Raw genomic sequence first — 27684 nt, 5'->3', positions numbered from 1 at the left:
ACAACAACAACAACAACAACAACAAAGTAGATTGAAGGTTTACTCCCCGAGTAACCGATAAAAACTTGCCCGAGCGGGTGATTGCAGCCTCCACGGATTTACTTTCCGCCTAAATTTAGTCAGTCTTGAGTTATTTCAAATTTGAAAGATACAGTATAGTATAGTGCTTTCTCAACTTAGCGTGGCTGTCATTCCTTACAGTTCGTTCGGGTTGCCCCAGGTCCCTCAGTGTGAGGCGCCTCTAATGTCTACCAGAGAGTTGCTAGTACATCTTCCGGTATATTTTGCATCTTCCAATCTTGGATGGTCTGGGATGCAGTTTAGATATTTGTCGAGCTTATTCTTAAACACATCTACGCTCACTCCTGATATATTCCTCAGATGAGCTGGCAACGCATTGAATAGACGCTGCATTATCGATGCTGGTGCGTAGTGATTAATGTCCGTGTGCTTTTCCTTATTTTTCCCTGGTATAGTTTTGGGCACTATTAATCTACCTCTGCTTGCTCTTTCTGATATTTTTAGTTCCATGATATTTTCTGTTATTCCTTCTATCTGTTTCCATGCCTGAATTATCATGTAGCGTTCTCTTCTCCTTTCTAGACTATATAATTTTAAGGATTGTAGTCTTTCCCAGTAGTCTAGGTCCTTAACTTCTTCTATTCTAGCTGTAAAGGACCTTTGTACACTCTCTATTTGTGCAATATCCTTTTGATATTGTGGGTACCATATCATATTGCAATATTCAAGTGGGACTACGAACATATGTTTTATAAAGCATAATCATGTGTTCAGCTTTTCTTTTTTTGTTTTGAAGTGCCGTAACAACATTCCCATTTTTGCTTTACATTTTGCCAACAGAATTGCTATTTGATCATTGCATAACATGTTCCTATTCATCATCACACCAAGGTCTTTAACTGCTTCCTTATTTGTGATTGTTTCTCATTATTAGGTCCCCTATATGCATATAGCTTTCCTTCTCTGTCTCCATAATTTATTGATTCAAATTTATCAGAGTTAAATACCATCCTATTTACCTCTGCCCAATCATATACTTTGTTAAGGTCTCTTTGTAGAGCGTTCCTATCTTCATCACAAGTAATTTCTCTACTTATTCTTGTGTCATCAGCGAAAACTACTCACTACCGAATCCTTAACATTACTGTCTATGTCTTCAATCATAATAACAAACAATATTGCAGCTAGCACCGTACCTTGTGGCACACCGGATATTACCGCCTTGGTTTCATCCGATTTCTCATCGTTTGCAATAACTATCTGTTTCTGTTGTGTAAAAATTCTTTTAACCATCTTCCTACTTTATCTACGATATTGTGTTTTCTAATTTTCTTTGCTAATATATTATGGTCTACTTTGTCAAAAGCTTTTGCAAAGTCTAAATAAACCACATCTGTTTCATTTTCCGCTTTCATATTTTTGAATATGTTCTCACGGTGGACTAACAGTTGGGTTTGTGTACTTTTTCCGGGTACGAAACCGTGTTGTCCTATATTAAACAAATTATTTTTTATTAAATGTTTCATAATATTTTTCTTCATTACCCTTTCATACACTTTCATAATATGTGATGTTAGACTCACAGGCCTATAATTACTTGCCTCTAGTCTTGATCCACTTTTGAAAGTAGGGGTGATATATGCTAATTTGTGCTCATCATAAATCTTGCCTGTATCTACACTTTGTCTTAATAATATTGCAAGTGGCTTTGCGATAGAATGAACTACTTTCTTTAACAAAATAGCAGGGACTCCATCCGGCCCTGCAGCAGCTCCATTTTTTAATTTCATTAATTGCCTGCACAATATCAGCTTCATTAATTTCTATGTCAGCTAAATATTCACTATTTTCTCCCTTACTTCTATATCATTATCTTCATTATCTATTCTAGGGGTGAATTCTCTCTTATCGTTCTGCCAGTATGTTGCAAATTTCCTTTTTTTCATTCGTGTAATCTCCCTTCAATTCTCAGAGGGCCTATTTCTATTCTTCTTTTATTCATCTTCTTCGCATATGAGTATAATAGTTTGGGGTTTTGCTTGATATTTAATAGGGTTTTTCTTCCAAGTCCCGTTTTTCATTTTCTTTTGATTGTATAAATTCTTTGTTCTGCATTTTTCTATCTTACTTTTTTGTTCTATAACTTTCCATGCATTTTTTTCTTTTGCAAGACCTTTTTTCCACTTTCTGATTTTCTGGAACAAGATCCTTCTGTCTCTTGGTATGCATGAATGATGTTTACTTTCTTCTTCGGTATATATTTTTTCCACTATTTTCTCCAATATTTTATATAATATTTACCCTTATGTCATCACTTACGAAAATGTTATCCCAATCTTTGTTTAATTCTTCATTAATTTCTGACCATTTTATATTTTTACTGTAGAAGTTGTATTTTCCATATCCTTCCCACTTTTTCATTTCTTGCTTATCTCTATTTTCACTTGCTTTGGAATGAACTGTTAATTCTATGACATTATGGTCTGAAATACTCGCATTATTAAAACTATTATTTCTTTAACATAATTCATCTCGTTCACAAATACTAGGTCTAAAGTATTTTCCTTTCTTGTTGGCAGGTGATTTATTTGTTGAATGTTGTATTCTAGTAGCATATCTAATAGCTTTTCAAATTGCCTCTTATCTTCTGCACTACTATTACTCTCTTTTTTATATGTATAAGTACAACCACAATCTCCTATTCGTTCTTTCCATTCTACGAAAGGAAAGTTGAAGTCACCAGATAGGAGAATAGTCCAGTCCTTGTGATTTCTACATATATCATCCAATTTTTCAATTATTAAGTCAAACTCTTTAGTATTAGGAGGTCTATATATTACTATGTTCATCAATTTTTCAGATTCAAATTCTACCGCTATTAGTTCACATTCTGAGTTACTATATTTCTCATATATTTTTCCTTGTTTTTTGTCTTTCCCATATATTGCGGTTCCCCCTTGATTCCTATTTTTTCTATCTGATCTATAAGTTTGGAACCCTTTTATTTGATCATCATTCCCAGTCTCTTGGGAATACCAGGTTTCACTTATATTTATTATATCTATTTTCTTTTCATTTTGGGTTAGTTCTTCTAAGTACTCTATTTTTCTTTTTGAAAAATAGCTGCGGGATTATTATTAATCACCTGAAATGTTATTCTGGAAAATACTTCTTGTGGGATAGCAACATTACTTTGGTAATGTGACTTTTTAATGTGTGAAGGGCTACTATTTCTAAATAATCCTCGTTTAATGGCAAAAGGTTGTAACTAAACTCGGATCACTAAAAATCAGTGCTAATCTAGGACTACGGCCTTCACATCTATTAGGTTACCTGTTTGGTGAAATTTTTTTATAATTAATAAAAAACATAAACCAACAGGTGAAAAATCCTCTGGGATATGCATAAAAACGTCTTACAATAGGATATTAAAAATACCACACGCTTTTTGATTTCTTATAACAACAAAATACAAAATATAGAGGTAATCACATGAAAACCACATTACGGGCAACAAAAGAATATTTACAAAACTTAAGGATTACATGGATAACTTTGGAACAATTACAAATGTTTGATAAAATTTCATATAAAATAATACGCACACTATTTGGAGTTCCTTCCACAAAAATAAAACTTTTGTAGGAAGCATGCATCGAGTATTTTGTAGGGGCACACAAGAAAAGGTTTTCAAAGCTAACATCATGTAATGTCAAGTTATCACCTCGGATTGCATAAATTAGATTTGAACCACGTCCTAAAACGTGAAGATATTAAAGGTTTCGTCCTTATTATCAATGCGTTTGTATTGTCTTTGCAAACCTTTCCAAAAGTGCTTGTCCTAATATACTTATTCCAAATGGACTAGAGATAAACCACTGAAAATGATTATTGATTATTAGAAACTGACTTTGGGATACGTTTTACCTTTCATCTTTAATCCCACTTCAACCACTTCTTGACTTTATCAAAAATACCCTTAAATGATTTCTTGGGCTTTTTAGGTTTGCTCTGTGATGACACCGGAATATATGAGATAGCACTACTATATCCGCCTCCATACCCACCAACAGCACCTCCATAACCATAGCTACTGCCATAACCTCCTCCTCCACCATAGCCCCCTCCATAACCACCTCCTACTCCCCCTCCATAACCACCTCCAACTCCACCTCCAGTGGCACCAAAACCCCCAAAACCTCCCCCAAGATGACCACCTACAGAACCCCCGCCATAACCTCCTCCTCCTCCTCCTCCTCCTCCATGATGTTCAAAACCACCACCTCCTCCTCCATGGTGATCAAAACCACCTCCACCTCCATGGTGTTCAAAACCTCCCCCTCCGTGGTGATCAAAGCCTCCTCCTCCAAGATGGACTCCTCCAGAACCTCCTCCATAGCCACCTCCTCCTCCTCCTCCATGGTGATCAAACCCACCTCCACCTCCTCCATGGTGATCAAACCCACCTCCACCTCCTCCATGGTGATCAAACCCACCTCCACCTCCTCCATGGTGATCAAGACCTCCTCCTCCGAAATGGCCCTCTCCGGATCCTCCTCCGTAGCCACCTCCTCCTCCTCCTCCATGATGATCAAAACCACCTCCACCTCCTCCATGGTGATCAAATCCACCTCCACCTCCTCCATGGTGATCAAATCCACCTCCACCTCCTCCATGGTGATCAAATCCACCTCCACCTCCTCCATGGTGATCAAGACCTCCATGATGATCAAAACCTCCTCCTCCAAAATGGCCTCCTCCGGATCCTCCTCCATAACCACCTCCTCCTCCTCCATGGTGATCAATACTGCCCCCACCTCCTCCATGGTGACCAAAACCACCCCCACCTCCTCCATGGTGATCAAAACCACCCCCACCTCCTCCGTGGTGATCAAAACCACCTCCACCTCCACCATGATGGCTGCCTCCATGGCCATCGTGTCCATGATGTACACAAGCAGTGTCCCCGCCATGGCCATGGTCGCCATGATCATCTAAATGGATTACATCAAAAGTAGAACTAAAAGAACCACCCGTACTGTGGCCGCCAGAAAATGATCCTCCAGATGGTGCTATGGGAGCACTGTAAGAGGACCCAATGGATGCAGGACTTCCAAATGAAGAACTTGGAATAGATGGTGTCCCAAAAGAACTTGGAACAGGAGCCCCTCCAAAGGATGAACCAGAAATTGCTGGTGCCCCATAAGAAGAACCAGGTGTAGACAGATCACCTAATGGTATATCAGGTCCAAGTGATGCATATGAACTGCCAATCTCAGGTGCTCCAAATGAAGATTCAAAAGCTGATGGTCCTCCAAGGGATGATTCAAATGCTAAGGGTGCTCCATATGAAGAAGAAGGTACTGAAGGTGTTCCATATGAAGAAGCTGGAACTGTAGGAGCTCCAATGGAGGACCCGAGACCTGATCCTCCAAAGGCGCTGACAGCATTTCCTGGTGCTCCATATGATGAGCTTGGAACACCAGAAACCGGTGATGCTATCACACCACCAATGACACCACCTGTACCACCAGAAAATCCTCCAAAACCTCCTCCTCCTCCTCCAACACCAACTGGCCCCCCACCATAACTTCCACCTCCTCCTAAAACCCCTCCCCCTCCACTGACATGAGCACTGTCTCCAAATCCTACATTTATTCCACCAATCCCAAGACTCCCTCCTCCACCAACAGAACTGTCTCCATAACCTACTCCACTTCCTCCAGTAGTATGCCCAATACCTCCATGTCCAAAGTCTCCTCCACTAACAGCAGCATCCGCATAACTACTCCCTCCTCCAACAGACAAACTGCTTCCAAACCCTTCCCCTGTTCCATGAGCACTTCCTCCATAACTACTTCCTCCACTTATACCAAATCCACTACCACCTAGTCCTCCTCCACTACTAACTCCAAATCCTGCACCTTTTCCAATAGCTATACCACTGCCTCCTCCACCAACATTAGCTAAACCACCTCCATACCCTCCCCCAATTCCTTTTCCAGGTGGTATCCCTCCTCCTAAACCTCCCCCTCCACCACCAAAGGAACTACTTTCAAACCCTCCTCCCCCACCTTTTCCAATTGATATTCCACCTTTTAATCCTCCTCCTCCTCCTCCAACAACACCAATAGAACCACTTCCATATCCTCCTCCTCCGCCTTTTCCACTGGATATCACACCTAAGCTTCCTCCTCCAAGACCACCAGACACTCCTCCAAATCCCACTCCAGAGCTCACTCCTAATCCACCTCCATACCCTCCTCCACTACCGCCAAGTCCTCCAGTACCACCATGACTATGGGACAAACCAGATCCTAAACCTCCCCCGCTAATACCTGCAGAGTCATCATAGCCTCCACCACCACCACCACCAACTATATCACTCCCTCCAAGTCCTAATCCTGCACTAACAGCTGCACTGCCTGCATATCCACCACCCTTTCCTACAGACACTCCACTTCCAAATCCTCCTACTCCTCCCCCACTCCCAACAAAAATATCTCCTCCTCCTCCTCTTCCTCCCAGTCCTACTCCTGCACTTCCTGCATATCCATCACCCATTCCTACAGAAACTCCACTTCCAAATCCTCCTACTCCTCTCCCACTCCCAACAAAAATATCTCCTCCTCCTCCTCCGCCTCCAAGTCCTACTCCGGCACTTCCTGCATATCCAGCACCTTTTCCTACAGATACTCCATCTCCAAATCCTCCTACTCCTCCACCACTCCCAACAAAGATATCTCCTCCTCCTCCTCCAATTCCTACTCCTGCACTTCCTGCATATCCAGCACCTTTTCCTACAGATACTCCATCTCCAATTCCTCCTACTCCTCCACCACTCCCAACAAAGATATCTCCTCCTCCTCCTCCAAGTCCTACTCCTGCACTTCCTGCATATCCAGCACCTTTTCCTACAGATACTCCACCTCCAATTCCTCCAACTCCTCCACCACTCCCAACAAAAATATCTCCTCCTCCTCCTCCCAGTCCTACTCCAGCACTGCCTGCATATCCAGCACCCTTTCCTACAGATGCTCCACGATATCTCCTCCTCCTCCTACTCCACCTCCCAGTCCTATTCCTGCACTTCCTGCATACCCAGCACCTTTTCCCACAGATACTCCACCTCCAAATCCTCCACCACTCCCGACAAAAGTATTTCCTCCTCCTCCTCCTCCCAGTCCTACTCCGGCACTTCCTGCATATCCAGCACCCTTTCCTGCAGATACTCCACTTCCAAAGCCTCCTACTCCTCCACCACTCCCGACAAAAATATCTCCTCCTCCTCCTCCTCCTCCCAGTCCTACTCCGGCACTTCCTGCATATCCAGCACCCTTTCCTGCAGATACTCCACTTCCAAAGCCTCCTACTCCTCCACCACTCCCGACAAAAATATCTCCTCCTCCTCCTCCTCCTCCTCCCAGTCCTACTCCGGCACTTCCTGCATATCCAGCACCCTTTCCTGCAGATACTCCACTTCCAAAGCCTCCTACTCCTCCACCACTCCCGACAAAAATATCTCCTCCTCCTCCTCCTCCTCCTCCCAGTCCTACTCCGGCACTTCCTGCATATCCAGCACCCTTTCCTGCAGATACTCCACTTCCAAAGCCTCCTACTCCTCCACCACTCCCGACAAAAATATCTCCTCCTCCTCCTCCTCCTCCCAGTCCTACTCCGGCACTTCCTGCATATCCAGCACCCTTTCCTGCAGATACTCCACTTCCAAATCCTCCTACTCCTCCACCACTTCCGACAAAAATATCTCCTCCTCCTCCTCCTCCAAGTCCTACTCCTGCACTTCCTGCATATCCATCATCCTTTACATGAGAAACTCCACTTCCAAATCCTCCTACACCTCCCCCCTCCCCAACTGACACATCTCCTCCATATCCTCCTATTCCACCTCCTCCAACACCATTACTACCTGCAATAGTAATAATTATTCCTCCTGCATTATAGGACTGACTTGACCCTGTTGGTACGCTAAAGGACTGGCTAAAAGAACCCGATGGAGGACTATATGGTTGACTTGGAGTAAATGGGGCTGCTCCAGGCACTTCACCACCGAGAATGTTTCCGGTTCCTGCAGCAAAAGAGCCAAGGCTTCCTGCAGTACTGCCTGTTGGAGCGGCATATCCCGGGTTAGGAGTAGATATGGGTGTCTTGTATCCACTGGAAGGAGTGACAGCATCAGCTAAACCAAAACTGACGACGTTAGGACCACTGACAGCAGACCCATGAGGCGCAGTTGGTGGAAAATATGTTGAGCTAGGTTGTGGAATGTCCAGAGGAGGTCCGCTGAATCCCGTACTTAGCTGACCGGTCGACTGCTGAAATGCCTCCAAGGGTAAAGGCTGAACAGGGAGAGATTGATCTCCGGGTAAGCTGTACAGAGGGGGAGGAGGGATGTTCCCACTATCAGCTGAAAAACAGGTTAATCATAATAACACTTACAATAATGCTGTCCCACTTTATTTTTCTCCTTGAATAAGTAACCATACTAAGCATAATGAAGATAACCTGGTAGGTATAAATATTAGTTTACGGTTAGGACATTATTGCTGTGGGAAGTGGACAATACTTTTTAGTATTTAACAGCACTACAAAAAATTACGTAAAAAACTTATAATAATGAAAGCAAAATCGAATTTCAATCCACAAATTCTCAAAAGAACCACCCTTGACATCTGCACAGCGTTTGCCCTATATATTACATCTTATGGAGCATCTTCGCAACAGGGCCCCAATAATACCAGTAACATAGTTCCCTTCTATTCCTGTTCAAACATACTGACTTTTAATGCATTAAATCGTTATTTAATCAGGAGAAAGCCTAAAGATAAGCATTACATATGTTGCCAAGGTTTCAAGGATCTTAATTTCAATTAGAACTTACTTTACTTTCTTCTGGGAAATTTCTTTATTGAATCTAACATCATTCATCACATGGGTAAATACACCAGCGATTACACTGAATACATTTAACCCACACTTCGCCTTTCTAGCTTTCTGAAGGTATGGGTTGCGGAAGTTCATAAGGCTATCCATCACCACTGACCTTGGCATTACAAAATATGCATTAACTTCTTACTGAAAGTTGCTCTTAGAAGGCCGATCGGCTTTATTTTTATCGAAAGAAGTAACACGGTGAATTGGTTAAAAGTCAGGCCTTTCATGTCAGTAATGAAAACACCATTAACTATATGAATGGTGCAAGTACAATAGACCATAAAAACAGATGGAAATAACTCACCTTTTCTTTTTTCTACTTTTGTTTCTTTTTCGGAGACCTTCTTCGTTGCCTCTTCGAGGGTTTCACTAGTTGCCTTCACAATACGAATGTTTGATTCTGCACTGAAACATAGCGTTACCGTCCATAGTGCTATGACCTGGTAATAAAAAAATAAAATAAGTGAGAATATCGGATGCAAATATAGTCCCATATAATTTCCTTTACAAATAACAAACTGCAAACCTTCAAAAGGAATGAGATCAACGAATGCCTCACAATATTGCATTTTTCATGCATCAAAAGAAGACAAAAACGAATCCCGATAAACCGTTAAGCAAACCCATCTATAACAATCTTTCAGTGTAAATATCTCATGTAAACTGCAGAGGAAACTAAGCCCCTAAAATCCAAAATATCCATGACTAAATGGCAAAACTATTATTCAGCGATGTTAAGGGCATTTAAATTTGCTAAATTTAGATGCCCTTAACAGGGTTCGCTAAGCCTGGTCAACAAAAATAATTGAAAATAATTGATTGTGCCCATGTTATCATTGACCTAGATTTCAACTTACCTAGTCGTAAAAAAAAAAAAAAAAAAAAAAAACTAACCCATGATAAAGTAGGTAATAATCCTCATATTGTAATTTTAAATACTCCCAAGGGTACTAGAGCTACACAAGATTGAAAGCTCTTAGCGACTACTTTTAGGAACAAACACCTATTCTGACACAAAGACAACTTAATGTTACAAAGCCTGCATCAATTTGAAGTATACAATGCAGTTCTCTTTCAAATCAGCAACCGAATGTCAATGATGTATCACTACCGCCGATAAATTGTAATCAAAAGAATGTCTCAGAGTTATGTATGGTAACGTGTCAAATGAAAGTTCTGCAAAAGCATTAAATCCATCTTCCACTACCACTGCAAAAAGATTCTCTTCATAATGACATTAAGAGATAATAAAACATACAAATCACAAAAAGATATTCAAAACCAGAATAATAATAATAATAATAATAATAATAATAATAATAATAATAATAATAATAATAATAATAATAATAATTCATTTATCAGATTATATACTATACGAATAATGATCTAGAGACTACAAACGGCAGTGCTGCTTCTTGGATATTTGACATGCTATCTGCTTATAAAACCTTGAAAAATGCTGTAAAGATAAGTTAAGACCTGAATGTGAGCGGCAGAGTACAATATTTCGTGATTCAATTACTTTTTGTCTAATTAGAAGAACTTTTGCGTCGATTTTCACTCCCAGAGATTTTCGTTATTTGTACAGCTAGGCTCAGTTCTTCACTATTAATTTCTTAGCATGTCAAATATTTTAAGAATTACGATAAATGCTTTCTCAATTTCAACATATCTTTTTTATACCTGGTTCTCTCTCTCTCTCTCTCTCTCTCTCTCTCTCTCTCTCTCTCTCTCAGTGATTTTAGTATCTTCCGTATGACTTCTCTTTGCATCACTTGAACTAAATACTCATACTTCCATATATAATAATCAACGTTACAGGTATTTTTCAACATTAGATATCACATCGTGCACACAGCTAGCCACTGTTGTTTGACTGATTTACCGTAAACTGGCGTTGCAACAACTAAAATCATCTACGCCGGAAATATGCTGCTGGCTATAAATCTAATAAAAAAAAACCACAGGAGAAGTTTAAACGCAGCTATTTCTAATGAAACATTAATTGGATCAATACATATTCTATTGAAACTACTGCCCGCACATTCATAAAATCATATTTATATAAGAACTGCATCTATAAATGGATGGCTATCCCAAACAGGAATGACTTCAAGCTCTCTGAACATTTACTGAATTTTTCTCACTTATTTTCGAACTTTGTTTGTGTATACTTGTAAATATGTCTGACAATTCTATAATTTATTCTCTATTCACATATAAACCCTCTATTCCCTGCAGCATTTGAGGCTTGATTTATTTATTTAAATAATAATGTGTTATCTAAAGTAACAATAACAGGTTAATATAAGAAAATACTGTTACAGCACCGCAGTAAAATGATTAATATTATTAAATAACGGATGCAGCTTGGATTTGTTATAATACTCATCATCATTATAACACCTCCAGCAATCGTCGATGACACAATTAAGAATTGGTACTACATTAAAGGCTTATAATATTTAAAACTGTAACAAAGTAAAACCAAGATACTCGTAATGCCCGCAAGACAGAATAGGCATATCTCTCTTCAGCTGATTACTCAATGGAATGAATCGGGAAAACCTAGGAAGATGCGAAAAGTAAAAGCAATCGTGGGTACGAGCGAAGCTGTGAACGACACATATACAAACGGAAATGTCTACAGTGAACTGACTGGCAATACCAGAAATAAGAGCAGAGTTGCCAGCTAGTGAAATGTAAATGGGTGTCAATACGGACTACTTTGGAAACCAAATATTTATGGGCACGTATCCTGGGTTTTAATTTGTATAATTTCCTAGAAAAATAGTTTATAGATCAAGTAAACATCGAGAAAGACAAAAGAACAAAATATACTCGGCCTCTTTGTCCCGTTTTTCCCACGGAGTGGATCAGTTCATGCCTCACGCGGGAGAGACGGAAAACAGCATCGCGTTACAGACCTCTAAGCAAAAGAGGAGATCTAGCTTTTTCCATTTTTGTTTATTTCTTTTCTATGTTGCAAAGCAAAGCCGGTGGTGTTAGACCAATGCAAATTCAATAGGTTTTAAGGTAAAATTTCAAAAATACAAATTCCTCTACTACGCTCGAGGCTATGAACATGTTGCACTCGGCTTCTTTGTACGCCACTGTGGAGACTCCCCCCCCCCCCCCTCTCTCTCTCTCTCTCTCTCTCTCTCTCTCTCTCTCACCGACGCTTGCAGATAAGAGGCATACAGTGAACATGCACGCTATGTGCATCCTTTTACGTATCAGATGTTCATTATTTATTGCTGCAATCTAGGAAACTGGCACAAGGCACCGTATCAGAGTTTACTTTTCCAAAATAACTTCACAAAATTTATATAGACAACACAAAACACATTGAGGGAATTTATCTCATATTTTTACAATCTTAAAACAATGATCATACTCCAAGCACAACGGGACTGACAAAAAGGTGACACTCTACAACAATGGAACAACCAGAGACATAGAGAAAAAAAACTTTTATGGATAGAACGCATTGACACTGAGAGAGACACCCAGCATGACAAAGAGCTTGTAAAAAGACCTGAGGTCACGTCCAGCGGGGGACATCAAAGTGCAGTAAAGGTGATTCAGAAGGCATCCAAAGGTCATCAAATGTCATAAAGAAAAGAAAAATGAAAATTCGTGACACTAATAATAATAATAATAACAATAATAATAATAATTACAGCTAAGGAATGCACATCCATATACAATCCGCCCACTAAAAAACTCACTATTACATCCAAATAGAATTCAAGTAATATTTCCTGGTTAGATCTACAAAATTAAACGTCCAGTTCCCTAGCCCACATACTGAACCATGAAATATATCGGCATGAACAATTTCTTGGAAGAACTCTTTGAATATAAGTACATCCGTACATACATATAGACATCTCCAGGTGGTAGTAACAGAAACTAAACAGATCACATGGCCATTAATCGGTACAGAAAAAGAACAATGAAGAATGCTAGGAGCTACAGAGGAGCATGTGTCGGTCGTAGTCATCTACTTGCAATTGCCACAGTAACGTTGAAATAACATGCAACACCCACCCGCACCCCCCACCCAAATAAAAAGTTGACAAAGCATCTAGATTTGATATAGTAAAGGTTCTTGAGGTTGAACATCAAGTGCCTTTTGCATCTGAATGTCAAAATCGATTGGCAGTTTTCGAAACCACCTTAGGATGAGCAAACACTCACTGGAGACTGGTTCAATTTCAAGAATGTATACCAATCTGCAGGTACAGAGATACTGTAGTTATAATCAGCATAATCGACAAAAGTTTCTAAGGTTACTTAACAGAAAGCGCTATATATTTAGGTAGACGGGATTAAAAATAAAACTAAGAAAACAGAGGTAAAGAGAACCCAGTATGCACAAAGGGATGCAGTAACATGAAATGGAGAAAGGAATAATGAGGTTAAATCTTTCCTCAAATATCTGAGGACAATAATATCCAGTACAGGTTATTGTGGGTTGAAAATTAGTGAAAGACTTAAAATGGAAATAACACAATGGGCTGCCTCCATAAGTTTTGGAAAGCAAATAGATTAAAACTGCATAAGATCTGTTTTATTATATGGATATGAATTCACATGGATATGAATCATAGTTTGACGATGAAACTATAAAAAAGAAAATACTATTGATATCAGAATGCAGTTCTAGGACAATTATCAGGAGCTGGACAAAGTTAGAAATTATACCATTAGGGACATTACTGGCGTTCCATATCCACATGAGATATTAAGATCGAGATGGTTCTGATATTTCCTGGGAAAACAGGACTGATAGTATCAGGTGGGCGTCTGTGGCCACTAGAAAGGCTGGAGGAAACCAAACTACTTGGATTAGAAGGTAGGCTGGATACGAGTGAAAAACACAGAAAATTGGCAGAATTGCACGTTGTCCTTAGTGTCCCATGGCGTTCAAGGCGATGGTAATGATGAAGTAATCTTTACTTATAGAAATAAGCCCATCAATGTACACTGCAGTTCTGATGAACATAAGCTAAGTCGGCAGAGAGCATACTCGAATAACGTCACCTTCACGGTAAGTGAGATACAGCGATGCTACAATAATGTTTCGACTCCAATCATATCAATTGTTTGCGATGATGCGAGCAATTCAATGCTAAGGAAAGAATTTCTGGGATTTTATGTACGAACTCACGAACTCACGTCTGTATGTGTGGATGCATGAAAAACATGAATAAAAGATTACTCTATCATCATCCATCCTCGCACTAACTTGTTTGGTCAAGCTATAGGGCATACTCTCTCATCCTCTGTTTTCTTAGAAATGAATGACCCTCTTTCTGTCATGAAGAGGGCGGTTACCTTTCTTTTGAACGCCCAACTGATCTTTTATTAAGGAAAAGACAGTAAACACCTTAACTAACGTATAGTATCAACGTTATTTTGATGTCAACACCTTCTCTCACCTTCAAGTCATACTACTGCAAAGAAGAGAGTAACCCTTATTACGGGAAACAATTTGTCAAATAACTAAATGAGGCCGAATTCTTCATCGTAACAGCTCATGCACAAACACCTATCATGTGACTCACAGAAACAACTTTCACCTCAAATAGGCTTACCTGACACTTTCTCTGGCTCATCGTTTGCCTTTCTTTTATTTCCTGTTGGATAAAATTATTCTCACATGTACCTCTCGCATCTCTTGCTAATGAGTGGAATGAGTAATAATCTTTATGTAAAAATTAATACTTTATATAAATTTCCTAGCGGACAGATATCCGTCTTGCATCTTTCCTAAACATTTTCAACAGAAAATAATGATGGAGCCTTTCAAAATTCCGAACACAGGTGACTGCAAATGATCGCATATTACAGCGAAGGAAAGAGTGAAAGTCTTCATGAGTCTGACCCGCGATGACCTAGAATGAGGAAACCGCGACTCTTCCCTTGCAAGCACTAAGACTTTAGAAAGGAAAGCGAATGCAATTTTGGTGCCTGAATAGAAGAACGAAGAGATTTACGAAGCCCTCTGAAGCACGATAAAAAAAGAGCAACTTTCTCGCCTTGAGTACACGTCAAAAGGAAGTGAAGACTGCAGGCGGTCAGGATAATAAGTCGATTTCTAAGCTTTTCTTCTTGATTTTAGACTTCTCCAGATTGGTTCAATGTACTTTGAAGCATTACATTTCATCTCATCGCTTTCCTGAACGGGATTTTTCATTGTACATAGGAAAGCTTAAAATAATTTAAATTCTTTTAATTTAAATTATCATGAACAAAACAGTACCACATATGACACGAACTTTGTCATCATCAATAATAATAATAATAATAATAATAATAATAATAATAATAATAATAATAATAATAATAATAATAATAATAATAATTTCTCTAGCTTAATTACAAACGCTGCAAGTGAGAGTAGGAGATATGACTTTTCCCAATCATCCACCTCGTGAAGAGATAAGAGAAGAAAATGATGGAAAAATTAAGCACAGTTGAGAGAAAGGGAGAGCGAATCAAATAAAAACGACTCATGAAAAATGCACGGGATACACGCAATATCAACGATACCTATCGGAATACAAAAAATTTTTCATGTCTTATCTTGGAGTCTGTAATTAAAAAAAAAAATTAAAAATCGTGCTGATCCTACTTTGAAGTCAGCAGGCCACAGCGAGAGTTTTTGTATAATTCTTCATACTAATTTTTATTGTTATCCCACATAAATCTAACAAATCAGTAATAATCTATTCAACCTTGACGAAAAGTTTTCCATCAAATGAAAAACTATTATATTAGTAAATCTACAAAAATATCTGAATGAAAATTTGCAATTAAATATATAACAAGAAAAAAGTGATAAACTATAAAGTAGTGATAACTGTAAATCTAACTAGAAATGAAAATGGAACAAAATTCATGATTATCAAAATGCCAAAAATCTTGTTGCCCAAAGTGGATTATGTGATGAAATCATCAACAGTAGCTGTCTGCTCAACCAAATAACTGGAGTCAGGGTCTAGTTGACGCATTTTTCATTTGTTTAATAATTAAATTTCAGTAAATCAAACAATGAGGAAGGAGCTTTCTTGCCACAGAAGCAATACATACCAGCATTCATTTTCGCCTATGCGTTTACACGTAAATAAAGTAAATTAACACGAAGACGTGCAAATAACCAAAGCACCTGGATAAGCAGACAGAGAATGGGTCTTTTCATGACTTTCTCTATCACTTGGATGAACTTCCTCTTTCTGATTTATGAATTAATTTTCTCACTTAATCTTCTTGAATATTAAGTTCTAAATCTGTCAAAATAAGTTAACTTCATGGGTATCTAATCTTCTTAACATTTTGTGTCATTCTGTGATCATCTGTTTCTTCTGATTTTTTCACTTCTTTACATGAAAATATTTTCTCTGGCTTGTTTCATGAAACTGTAAAATTTCCGAAAAATATTGATGGCTTGGAATGTTGTAAAATACGTAACAGAACTGTGAACGCTAAGTGAAATTTATGCTAAATACAAATTATACTTTCGCGTCATTACTTTTTTTCTTTGGAGGCAAATAAGAACGTACTGATTTTATAATACTTGTCCGTTTGATGACATGATAGACAACACGATAAGTATCAGCATAAAGTAAAAGGTCAAAATAAACTCTAACAATGAACACCGCACAACAATTTAAAATTTTCGTTCATCGTGGACATTTCTATAGCAGAGCCTCCTGACTTAAGAGAATAACGTTCGGTTCCCAGGTGACGCAGCTATTTTCTACTATTATGTTTTTTTAATGGCTTCTTCAATTCATATTTATTTTACGAATGTCAATGCCTGAAAGAGCAAAAATTGAATTTCCCCAAAGGTGTGAAATTTTCTACTGCAATTGCTTAACTATAAGCATACTTACTAACCTTAGCAAAACGTTATATCTTGTTTTCTGTGTATTTACTTATCAGAGCAAACCTGGCAGCTACAATAGGGAAACTGGCCATCTATAGCGTTTTCTTTCAACATTCAACCCAACAACTTCTGTCAAGCTCCACAAAAAGATTACTCAACCCATCCATTTTCACCTGAGTGGCTGTTTTGAAGCCAATTAGGAGAGGGTGTTTACGTAACTTCAAAGCCCTTACATTGTCACGAAAGAAATAAAGAGTTCTTACTTTTTCTAGGAACCACAAAGAGAGAGAGAGAGAGAGAGAGAGAGAGAGAGGAGTGGGGATTGGGGTGGCTGGCCGTACCATTTGCTTTTACCTGACATATCGTATCGCAATCAAACCTTCATTAATTTCAGATATTTCCATTAAAAAATTCCCTGTCCGTATGACTTTTGTATTTCTGAAAAACATTTAATTTTTTCAGATTACATGCATTTTCCTAACGATTTTCCAAGCCACGGAAGTTTACGTTACTCCACAATGGTCCAAGTGTGTTTTTCTTTTACTGTGTACCATAAGTCTGTCACCAATACCTTTACGATTTAATCAGTGTCCTCCCAGGCGGATATATTAAAATTAGTACCATGAGTCTTATTTCATATATAAAACAGACAAAGAAGAACCCTCAAGACGAGATAGAAGCACCGTGAGAGATCACCAGAGTCATTATGGATAAAATCAGAGATTCTAATATCATGAGTTTGAATCGAAGGTCGATCCAGCGCTCGTGACTAGCCCATTCACAAAAAAAAAAAAAAAAGCAAAACAAAGAACTAAGGGAACTTAATAAAGGGCGAAGCCACACAACACCCATCTTAAAAGGGAGATTACATGAATATTTGCAGTAAACAACGTTCTTCCTCACCGACAACATCTCTTCAAGAAGTAGGTATGAGAGCGGCTGGAAAAAACCGGCTAATCAAAGGACCGTGGAGTTTTTTTCTCTTTTTATTTTTTATCCACTTTTCGTGAAAAATTATTTGTTTTTAACAATAATGCAGAGAGAGAGAGAGAGAGAGATATTAAGGGTTATTGTTAGTACGGTATCCGAAATAGGCCAACCGGTTAAGCTTTATTTTACATGAATGAGAAGAAGCTCCTTTAAAGAAAAGTAAATGAAAGAAAAAAAAATCAGACGTCATAAACTTTAAAAGAAAGGCCATTAAAGGAATGCAGAGAAACCGAAGGACAATTAAAAGTGATGAAGTATCTTGCGATCATCTGTGTGATTAGTGCGATCACTGCAAGTTCAAGCCCATGACTTCTATTGTCTGTTAGCGTAGGGGTTATATGCATTGTTGATTTCTTTCATGTCTGGGCCCGAAGATAATGATGGAATCTCATTGTTGCCAAAACAATAACAACGTAACAAACATGAAATGTCGAATATCCAACAATGGCAAACAAAACCATTTTTTTTTTTTTTTTACAAAAGAGAGACGGACCTCAATGCAAACTGGGCAATACACAGCTGAAGACTGACAAAAGAGAGAGAGAGAGAGAGAGAGAGAGAGAGAGAGAGAGAGAGAGAGAGAGAGAGAGAGAGAGAATTTCGATCCTTATTTTCCTTTTCAAGAGGCTGCTCCTTTTAGCAACCGGACTTGGGTGTCTTAACTTTCCTACTTAACTTCAGCGACTTGCTCCTTACTCAGTAATTGTAGATAACCTTTCACCTTCTTCCGCTTTGTCTCAAGTCAGTCGAGGAGGCAAGAGGTCTACATTCATGTGATGACACCCTTTTTTCTGAGTAAATCTTTCTACCCATGAGATTTTCTTTTCCTACGTAACTGTGATTATAAAGTAACGTGATTACGTTTCTCAATCTTTTCTGCTCATTCAACATAGAGATCTGTTTTACCTTCATTTTCATTGTCGATGCCATCATATTATATTAGCTTTAATTGCAGCAAAATGCAAATGCCTCCCTTTCTTTTACTCGTGGAGTAACCCAACCAACTAGTTTGTTGTGTTGTTGTTGTTGTTGTTGTTGTGTGTGTGTGTGTGTGTGTGTGTGTGCGTGCGTGTGCGCGCGTGTGTGTGTGCGTGTGTGTGTTTATGGAAAGGTCTATTCAAGAAAAATTCTATGTTAGATCCTATGGTTTGCCTGTTCGACCGTTTGTAGGATTTCCTATTTAAAGTGAACTGCATGTATAAAAAGATACGAAAGAAAGACAAACTAAAGGATAGCGAGTTGCAAATTATAAATTCGTGGATAATCCGCATATAAATAATATAATATCAATTAACAAATTTCAAAGGAGTATATTAATTGAAAGAGAAGGTAACACGTTACACATTCTTATAAAAAAAAGCAACCAGATGGCAAGCGAGGGACATTACTTAAACAAAAATATACACGAAAATAAATAAACATTTTTCCCAAATTCTGCCTCCTTAAAAAGAACTGCCAGTCTTCAACATGCTTGGTTTCCTTGTGTAGATAGGCATCCGGCAAACAGAGGAAGTAGCATAAACTATCAACACTGCCAGGATATTTCTACGAGAATCGAATTCCAGAGATAATAGAGTAAATACAGTCCTCCAACAAGGCCGAACTTCGGAACTGTGGTCAGTCGACATCAAAAGCCGCCGTACATCATTACAGACTTTCTGGGGACTAGCGCTTTGCAGAAACAGACTGTTTACAAGATAATGGAATTATTCTACCTGGGCTTCCGCTAAGTTGGGATCAAACAGAAAACGGTTGTTTGGACGAGTGGAGAGATGATTCAAGTTCAGAAGGGAAAGTCTATAAATGATTTTCATAAGAAAATAGAGAGATAGAGTCATTTACTAACATTCTAGCCGCTTGAAGCCTGCCATGCGTCACATATCTTTAATGTCTGGTCATCCGGATTAACGATTTCAATGATGGTACATTGGTAACAAAAGTTTATGCGAAGGTTTCATATCAGTGAAGGGCAAGAGCAATATTATGAAGGTGAACGATAAGCTAGTCACCAGTAAAGTCCTCTTAATAATTTCACTACAATTTGGATCGCGGGGAAAAAATAGAACAGTACCAAAGATTACTTTTCACAAAAAGGGTACATAAAAACGAAATTGTAGACGTTACTTGAAAGAAAATATTATTGAAATGACGAATAAAAATACACATGCATGTGGGCGTGTTAGATAGAGATAAAGAGAGACTGCCGAGCTAGAGACGGATTTCATTTCTAAAAGCGTAACACTTGTGCAATGAAAGTCATACATTTTAAAGGACCCTCGTCACCGGCGAGAGCCATCTCATACTCGTAACATAATTAAAGCAAATGCCGAAATAAAAATGAATGGAACAATTTCCGGAGTATAATTGAAAGCAAACAAGGTATAAAATGTAGTTTGTAATACCAGAGAGAGAGAGAGAGAGAGAGAGAGAGAGAGAGAGAGTGCGTGTTTGTGTGTTTACTACTGACCTTTCGCGATTCGTTAATGATTTTCAGAGCAATGATTCATCGTGCTATTGAAAAGCGTGCAGACAACATGTACTAGTCGTCGTAGTTCAATCCTGTTATCTTTCAGCTATCAACTAGGGCTACAAATAGACATTAAGGTTTTCGAATACCCAATCCACTTCAAATATATATCCACGAGGGTTACCATATAATGTGTTGTATTGAAAGTTTATGAGTTTGTAATGAACAGTATGAAAAAGAAACATTTTCCTTGTTCAAGAGCGCACAAAAAACAAACAAAAGCGCTTGCGTACACATACGCGCACACAAACAAAAGCGCGTGCGTACACACATATGCACACATATACACACAAAAGAAAAGAAAGGGAACCTTATACGAGAACATCTGGTCGAAATGGATGCGCGAAAGGAGAGGTTACTTTTACTCCCTTTGTACTACTTGGCAGATCTGAAACGTTACGACCCCAAACCGCTTTTCCGCCCTCGTCTACCCGTGACGCCTTTCGCAGTTTCACGCGATTTGACGCACACCATCAGCCTCAAATAATGATGATTATTCCCCCTCGTGGCCGTTCTTTGAACACGGACTTACAAATGCAATCATGATGTATATACTTTTCTCTTCCTGTTTTAGTTTAGCTTTCGTTTTTCTTGGTACGAAACCACTAGAATCTAAAGAAATCCCTTCTTTCTCTCTATTTCTCTCCTCTTCCCACGATATCGGCCTTACTTCATAAGAAAATGACCGTTTTCCCATTGAATCTAGTAACTTCCTAAATGATATCTTTTTCTTACTGTGCTTTTTTTTTTTATAAAAGAACAAAGCCAATGCACTTGAAAAGGATATTTTCAATAAGCATAAACAATCCCTTAGTTTCCCAGTTCTTACTGTAATGACATCACACATTTTCATAAAAGGATAAACCCTACAGGGGCTGAGAGAGCAATTACATTTTATGCGTCGAATTCCTGAAGAGCCTCTATGTAACACTGAATTTACTTTTTTCTATTTTCAAGTGAATTTTATATGGTAAATTAATACAGGCTTTAAAACTATTCCGGTGAGCGGGCATCACCGTTAAATCAATGTTCCATGAACGTTATTAGTACGGATAATTCCTACAGAACAAATGGCAAAAGAAATATGCAAAAATAATCGCACATAAACAATATTGCGTCTCTAAATGAAATGGTTCCGACCATAGGCAACCTAACAAAATGCTAAGGAAAAGAAGGGAACAAAGACACAGGACAAAAGCAATCTCATTAAGTTTCGTGGAATTAACTCCAAATAATATCTCTACATAAACAATATTGACAAAGATGATTAGAGACAAATATTTGCCGAATCTCTTCTGTCTCCTCATCTACTATTGACTGTCCGGGATGATCCATCATCTTTTTCTTCTTTTTTGGGGGGTGAAAGGAGAGCGATGAACGGGACCTCCAGGATCATACAAATATTGATACTTCTGGTTGCCTTTACTTTTATCTCAATAAAACGTGCGCTAGGCATAATAATAACGGTTGGGGTCAAGTTACTCTGGTTGCATTCATACTTAATGGGTATTCTTAGATCGACCAAAATTTGGATTTACTTTTTGAAATTCTTTTTAAATTACCGTTTAAAGACATCAATCCTTACGGTATATGCCATTGGCGGCCGATGGACGAAGAAGCATTCTAGCCTCTCACTATCGCTCACCCTCTTAAAAGTGTATGTCAATAAATTTACTAATACAGATAACATACTTATGTGACATGTCAAGGTACTTTCCTCAAGCCGAATTGGCATATTTCTATGCCACCACCGTACAAAGCGTTCCTTAAATCTATAAGAGCTAAGTTGCAGTTTAACATTGTGACAACGCTGTAATATAGGTTAACAACTGTCCTACTGCAAATCTATAACGCATTTTATAATAAAACCAAATATTTGTAGACGGATTCAATAAACTCTCACCCCATAATGACTAATCTACTTTTTACGTGGTCTTACTTGAGGCACAAATCTTTACTGCCGTCTCCTGGTGATAATTTCCTTGTCGTCATAACTGGACTACTGGTGCCAATGCTACTTACCTACCTTCTTTGACTGTCTCTTGCCACTTCAGACAACACGTGCACACACGCATTACTAACAATCGTCACCTCTGATATAAACGTTGCTAAGGTGAAAGAAAATGAAGGGATGTTCTTAAAAATTAATTTCTCACTAAAATATAATACTTGATATAAGCCCTGTAGCTAAGACATCAACCATCTAACTAAGAAAGCTGTTGGTAGCGAAATCAAAGTAGTGGTGATGATTTCTCCCCGCTTTTGCCCAGTCGTCAGTACAGTTTAGTAATGACCCCTTTCCCTTTTGCAAAGCATAGCACGAAGCTCTTCACCTCTGTGGTCAAGCAGTGAGAGCCAATCAGCAGTCTAGGGAAAGGCGCCTCCATGAGCATATTAGAATAAATATTTTTTAAACAAAAGATTTTTAAGCAGACTTGCAATATGTTACATTAGAAAATAAAAGGACCAAACAAATCAAAATATATTTGCATTAGGTAAGCGCAAACTGTCTTTCCTTTCGTTCTCATCGGTGATCCTCAAAAACGGAACAGGTTTTCCCGACGGCCTTAGGGTGAAACGAACCCGGTACATGGTCGTGACGAGGCAAAAACTGAGAAGATGACACGGTTCTATTTTACTTTCGAATTGGGTAAGGGGCTGGGGGTGGGGGTGGGGGTGGGGGTGGGGGAATGACTTGCAATTCGGTTAGGTAATCCATATTTTCAGCCTAAGATAATAAGGGAATCACGATTAACTGACTGACACTTCTCCTTTCGCCAGCCTTTCCCGCAGAGTGAGAATTCAATGAAGAAAATGACTGGCAACTGATATCCTCAACCGGTTCACATATAAGTACACAAAAAAGGAAAGAAAAAGCAAAAAATAATAACTTCACATCCTAGAGCCGATGAGACAGACTTGCTATTCTCATCTGGCTAGACCCTGGAGGGAAACGGGAAAAAGCTAGCCAAAGAAAGAGTGACGTTAGTTACGAAGGCCACGGCATTTCCGCTTATAAAAGAAGCGAGAATACATAAATCAATAAAGAATATTAGATGACTTGCACGTAAAGGCAAATTACGCGAGTTTTGACAGAATGAATGGCAATCTTGAGTGTGGGGTCATGGACCTTATAAAATAATTGGCTGCAATGCAATCATACGTTGTTTCTTATAGATTTTTGGAGGAAATTATTAATAACATAGTAATAGTACATTACATAGCGATTTGCATATATATATATATATATATATATATCTATATATATATAGATATATATATATATATAGCCCTGTTTACACTACTTATGAGAGAGAGAGAGAGAGAGAATGCCAAATGATTAAATTGTTGTCTTTTATGTATGGGTCATGTGTATTCTTGTTTTACTGACGTGTAAAATTGAGAATTACCGTATCAAATAAGTGACAGAAGTAGTAGTATGTTAGGTACGAAATGCTGCAGAAATATTCTTTAAAACATTCAAAAGGAATCCTCCTTTCCGTGGAGGAAGGAAAATCCATTTCTGAAGTAGGAGAAAGTGGAAGGCTCCATGGCAAGATCCTAGCCCTCTTCTTAAGACTAGTACTTGAATTTCTAAATATAGCTCAGAGGAATAGTTCCTTGCTGTCACTGACATATTTTCTTATTCATTACTGGTTTTGCTTCATTTAGATGTATTTCATTCTTGCTGTTGTCTGTATAGATTATGTTAGAATTTATGTTGCACAGCACACGTTCGTTTAGTTGTTAAAATTCTGAAATCATGGTTACGTGAAAGAAAATTAATAGATGAGCAGAAGGAGCATCAGTGCTATATATACAATTTATTTCATTGTGACAAAAATGTCAAGCAATGCGTCGGATCAAAATATTCACATCATGTAAATCTCAAATAGTGGATTTTTATCAAATTTCTATTTGTATAAGCTGGAAATTTTGGGGCGTTTTCCTCATATCCTTGTTCGTCGTCTCCCCAGGGATTTCGTAAAATGTTTTCAAGAGAGAAGTTATATTTATGCTTTCACTTGAGACCTTTCCTTTGGAATTATTCACAGACCTTTCAAAATTCTCCATCAGGAGTATTTTATTACAATGGCGACTAGTTTAGGATGATTGAAAAAAAAAAGTTATTTTGAATTTGGAAAGAGGTTATGTATGGTTTTTAAGATTATTCTATCCTTTCACGCCTATCAGATTTACATTCTCTCTCTCTCTCTCTCTCTCTCTCTCTCTCTCTCTCTCTCTCTCCTTCCTCCCTCTCTCTCTCTCTCTCTCTCTCTCTCTTTCTCCTAGGACCTACATTGCTATCACGTGAAGATACGACTACTCGATGTTTTCGGTATCATACACAAGTCACGTATGAGAGATGCGAGGATGGCATATTTAATTTATTTTGAGAATACAATCACGCTAAGATATTGCTAGCCTTTTTTTTATATGAAGCAGGAAAGTGTAATCTACCACAGAAAACGACAAAGACCTCTCTCTATTGTTCTTAAATATAAATGTAAAATTAGTTGGCGATTTATTTGACACCAATGTTATTAGGAAGAAATCTTATACTTTCCTGATTATGAATTACTGGTCATCTATTGATGTATCTTACAAACAAAATCTTTTACTCTGTTTGAAGAAGCAATTGAAGGAAAGGCTCAAGTTTGTCATTTTACTAAAATACTTGATTCCCTATAAAAATATTCTATTGATGAAAGGATTAATACTCAATTTTATCGAATGATGTGTGAAAGAAATTAAATTCTCATCAAACCACATCTAATATAACGTATCCGAAATCCATTAGCTTTTCAAGAAGTTTTACTTCCAAATCCGTTTACGTGCCAGCCTAACTATAAAGAACAACTGCCGCACTACCCGTGCTCTGAAATTATTCTTAAATACAACCCGTGCTCTGAAATTATTCTTAAATACAACCCGTGCTCTGAAATTATTCTTAAATACAACCCGTGCTCTGAAATTATTCTTAAATACAATGTGGTGACAGAGGGTCAACACTCGTTGGCAAACCTGACATTATTATAATAACCATATTTCACAGCACAAGGGAGTATTAGTTGAAAAGGCCGTTCATCTAAGCTAAGCCTTCCTATAGTATCATCAGTAATCATACATCACAACAATACTAAGCTTAAAAAAAAAAAAAAAAAAACAGCCATTCATAAAATTTATGAAACCGGCATCTTTCTTATTTTCTTAGACTTTTTGCACTAAGCACGGTGCGTAGTCATTATTATAAATCCAGGAAGTCTTTAAGAATTTAGTAGAACAACAGTGTTAGAAACAAAATTAATAATTATATAGATTACAGAGGCACCATGTCCATTTGGAACGTTTCACTAGCTTGACTTGTAACTAGGAAACAAGGAGAATGAGTTGAGCCACCCTTATTAAATCAAAGGCCAGTTTCACCTGAATCTCCATGTGCACTCAACATGTGTGACGCCATCTTCATGAATAATACTAAGTCTGTCATTCTCGACACGCTTTGAGCGTGCAAGATACGCTTGATATTAGGGGTTCCCCTCTCATTTTTAATCAGCTTTTGCAGCTCCTCGAAGGCTGGCTCAAGTCCTCTCAAGTCTCCTTCCTGTAAGTTGTCATTTCCATTCGTTTTGAAACGAAGATAATCATGTAGACTGCATTGATGGGAAAATTTAATCTTGCCTCTATTTCCCATTCCAAAATTTTTCATACATCATATCTATTACTACCGATGAATTCATCAGAAGGAAATAAACATTAAGTTATTCACATACGGTGAATAACTACCTTTAAACCTGTTGAGTTCGGTAAATAGTGATTTAAGATTATCGAGCGAGTGATGACAGTGCAATGCAAAATACATTATTTCCTTAACGATCAGGTAATTTCCATGAACTTTCTCCGAAAGGATTCATGGCTCCATATTTAAACACGTGAAATTCAGGAGATAACCTCGTGTACAGAATACCACAGAAGAATTACTACTGTATACAAAGATAAGTAGGCAGAAGGAATGTTAATTGAGGCAGGCTGTTCCAAATATAGTAAAAGATACATAAAACAAAACAATGATGGAAAAACGTAATGCAAGCAGGGTGCCCGAGTTAGAAAATAAAAAAAAGGGACAGGTATGTTAATAAGTTTACAGAATACAGCGGATCTATAAGAAAGAAACTGTAAATAATTACGGTAATTCTATGCCAACATGAGCGTTCCGTTAACTATCAGCGATTAGTAAAATCATGCAAATAAAACTTCACTCACCAGCACCATGAAGTAAGTTTTCGCCATTTCCACTATTTTTTTTTTATTCCTACTTATCGTAAGTTAGCAAAGGTGTGTTCTTATACATTCCTAAAATACTCGTTGAATCTCAGGATGTCTTTGCAACAAAACAAAAGCCTTATCTATTCTCCCAGAAGTGCAAAAACTGCTGAGCGCCCACGTTCTATATTTAAGAACTTATTAAGCGATCAATTCAAAGCCATTTCCGTTGTTTCATCGGCGTCTATGAAGCACAAAATCTGCTCTTTCCGGGATGTGATAATTCCTAAATTGTCGTCGCCGTCACTTTGGGATATGATCGACCTCTTAGTACGGGGCAACCCAAGCGAGGGGCACTCGAAGAACCTTCTTCCTTCCTCTCAGGTCCTTGCTTTTGAAGGAAGCTACAAAAGGAATTTTTTGCTGAGCCGATGGAGATCGACAAGACGTGAGGAACCTTCCAAACACACACACCAAGGGAGTATGAAGGCATGAGCTCCATTGCTCGGGACTTTATATAGTAGCTTTCACTTCCAGTCCCTGTGAGCGAGACCAACATCTTGCCGGCGACCAAGTCATTGGCAAGGGTGGGAAAGTAAGACGGGGTAATCTTTCCCGACCCAGCGTGTACACCCCTCCCTTAGACTGTTACCTCATAACTTCAAAAGCTATTACCTCTGAAGCTAGCTCTATTTAAGACTCATCTCTATCATATTTTTTTTTGGGGGGGAAGGGCTGGGGGTGGGGGGATAACAGTTTCGTGTCACTCACCCTAGTCACCCATTATTTTTTCCATTTTTAAAGAAGTCCTCAAGTTTCCATAATGGCGGTGATGTCTCATTTGAAATATCACTTTCTTGCGCCATCGACGAAATTCAACCACCACGCCTGCATTCCAGATTAATGCACACAATCTTTTTCCAACTGCAACAGCCCTGCCCATATACATCATTGCAAGGTTATAGGTGACAAAGTCTGGATGGGTTTCCATTAAAATAACTTATCTTCATACTGCCGACCAATGTTGCCC

At 38.4% G+C, this 27684-nt stretch overlaps 2 protein-coding genes across 2 annotated transcripts in view; both read right to left on the bottom strand.

Annotated features, from left to right (window-relative positions):
- Positions 1–27684, bottom strand: part of LOC135198069 (opsin Rh5-like) — a 707912-nt gene that overhangs the window by 49817 nt on the left and 630411 nt on the right. The gene's annotated exons all lie outside the window — the stretch shown is intronic.
- LOC135197495 (fibroin heavy chain-like) lies at positions 3464–26681 on the bottom strand. The gene is made up of 4 exons (XM_064224560.1): positions 26655–26681; positions 9278–9413; positions 7123–8446; positions 3464–7081 (listed from the first exon to the last, which is right to left on the bottom strand). Exons 1-4 carry the CDS (start codon positions 26679–26681, stop codon positions 3958–3960), a joined length of 4611 nt encoding a protein of 1536 aa, XP_064080630.1. The 3' UTR covers positions 3464–3957.

This window comes from Macrobrachium nipponense, chromosome 21, assembly GCF_015104395.2.
Source record: "Macrobrachium nipponense isolate FS-2020 chromosome 21, ASM1510439v2, whole genome shotgun sequence".
NCBI classification, from domain to species: domain Eukaryota; kingdom Metazoa; phylum Arthropoda; class Malacostraca; order Decapoda; family Palaemonidae; genus Macrobrachium; species Macrobrachium nipponense.
The sequence above is the reverse complement of the archived record's forward strand: the minus strand, read 5'-3'. Positions and strand labels throughout refer to the sequence as shown.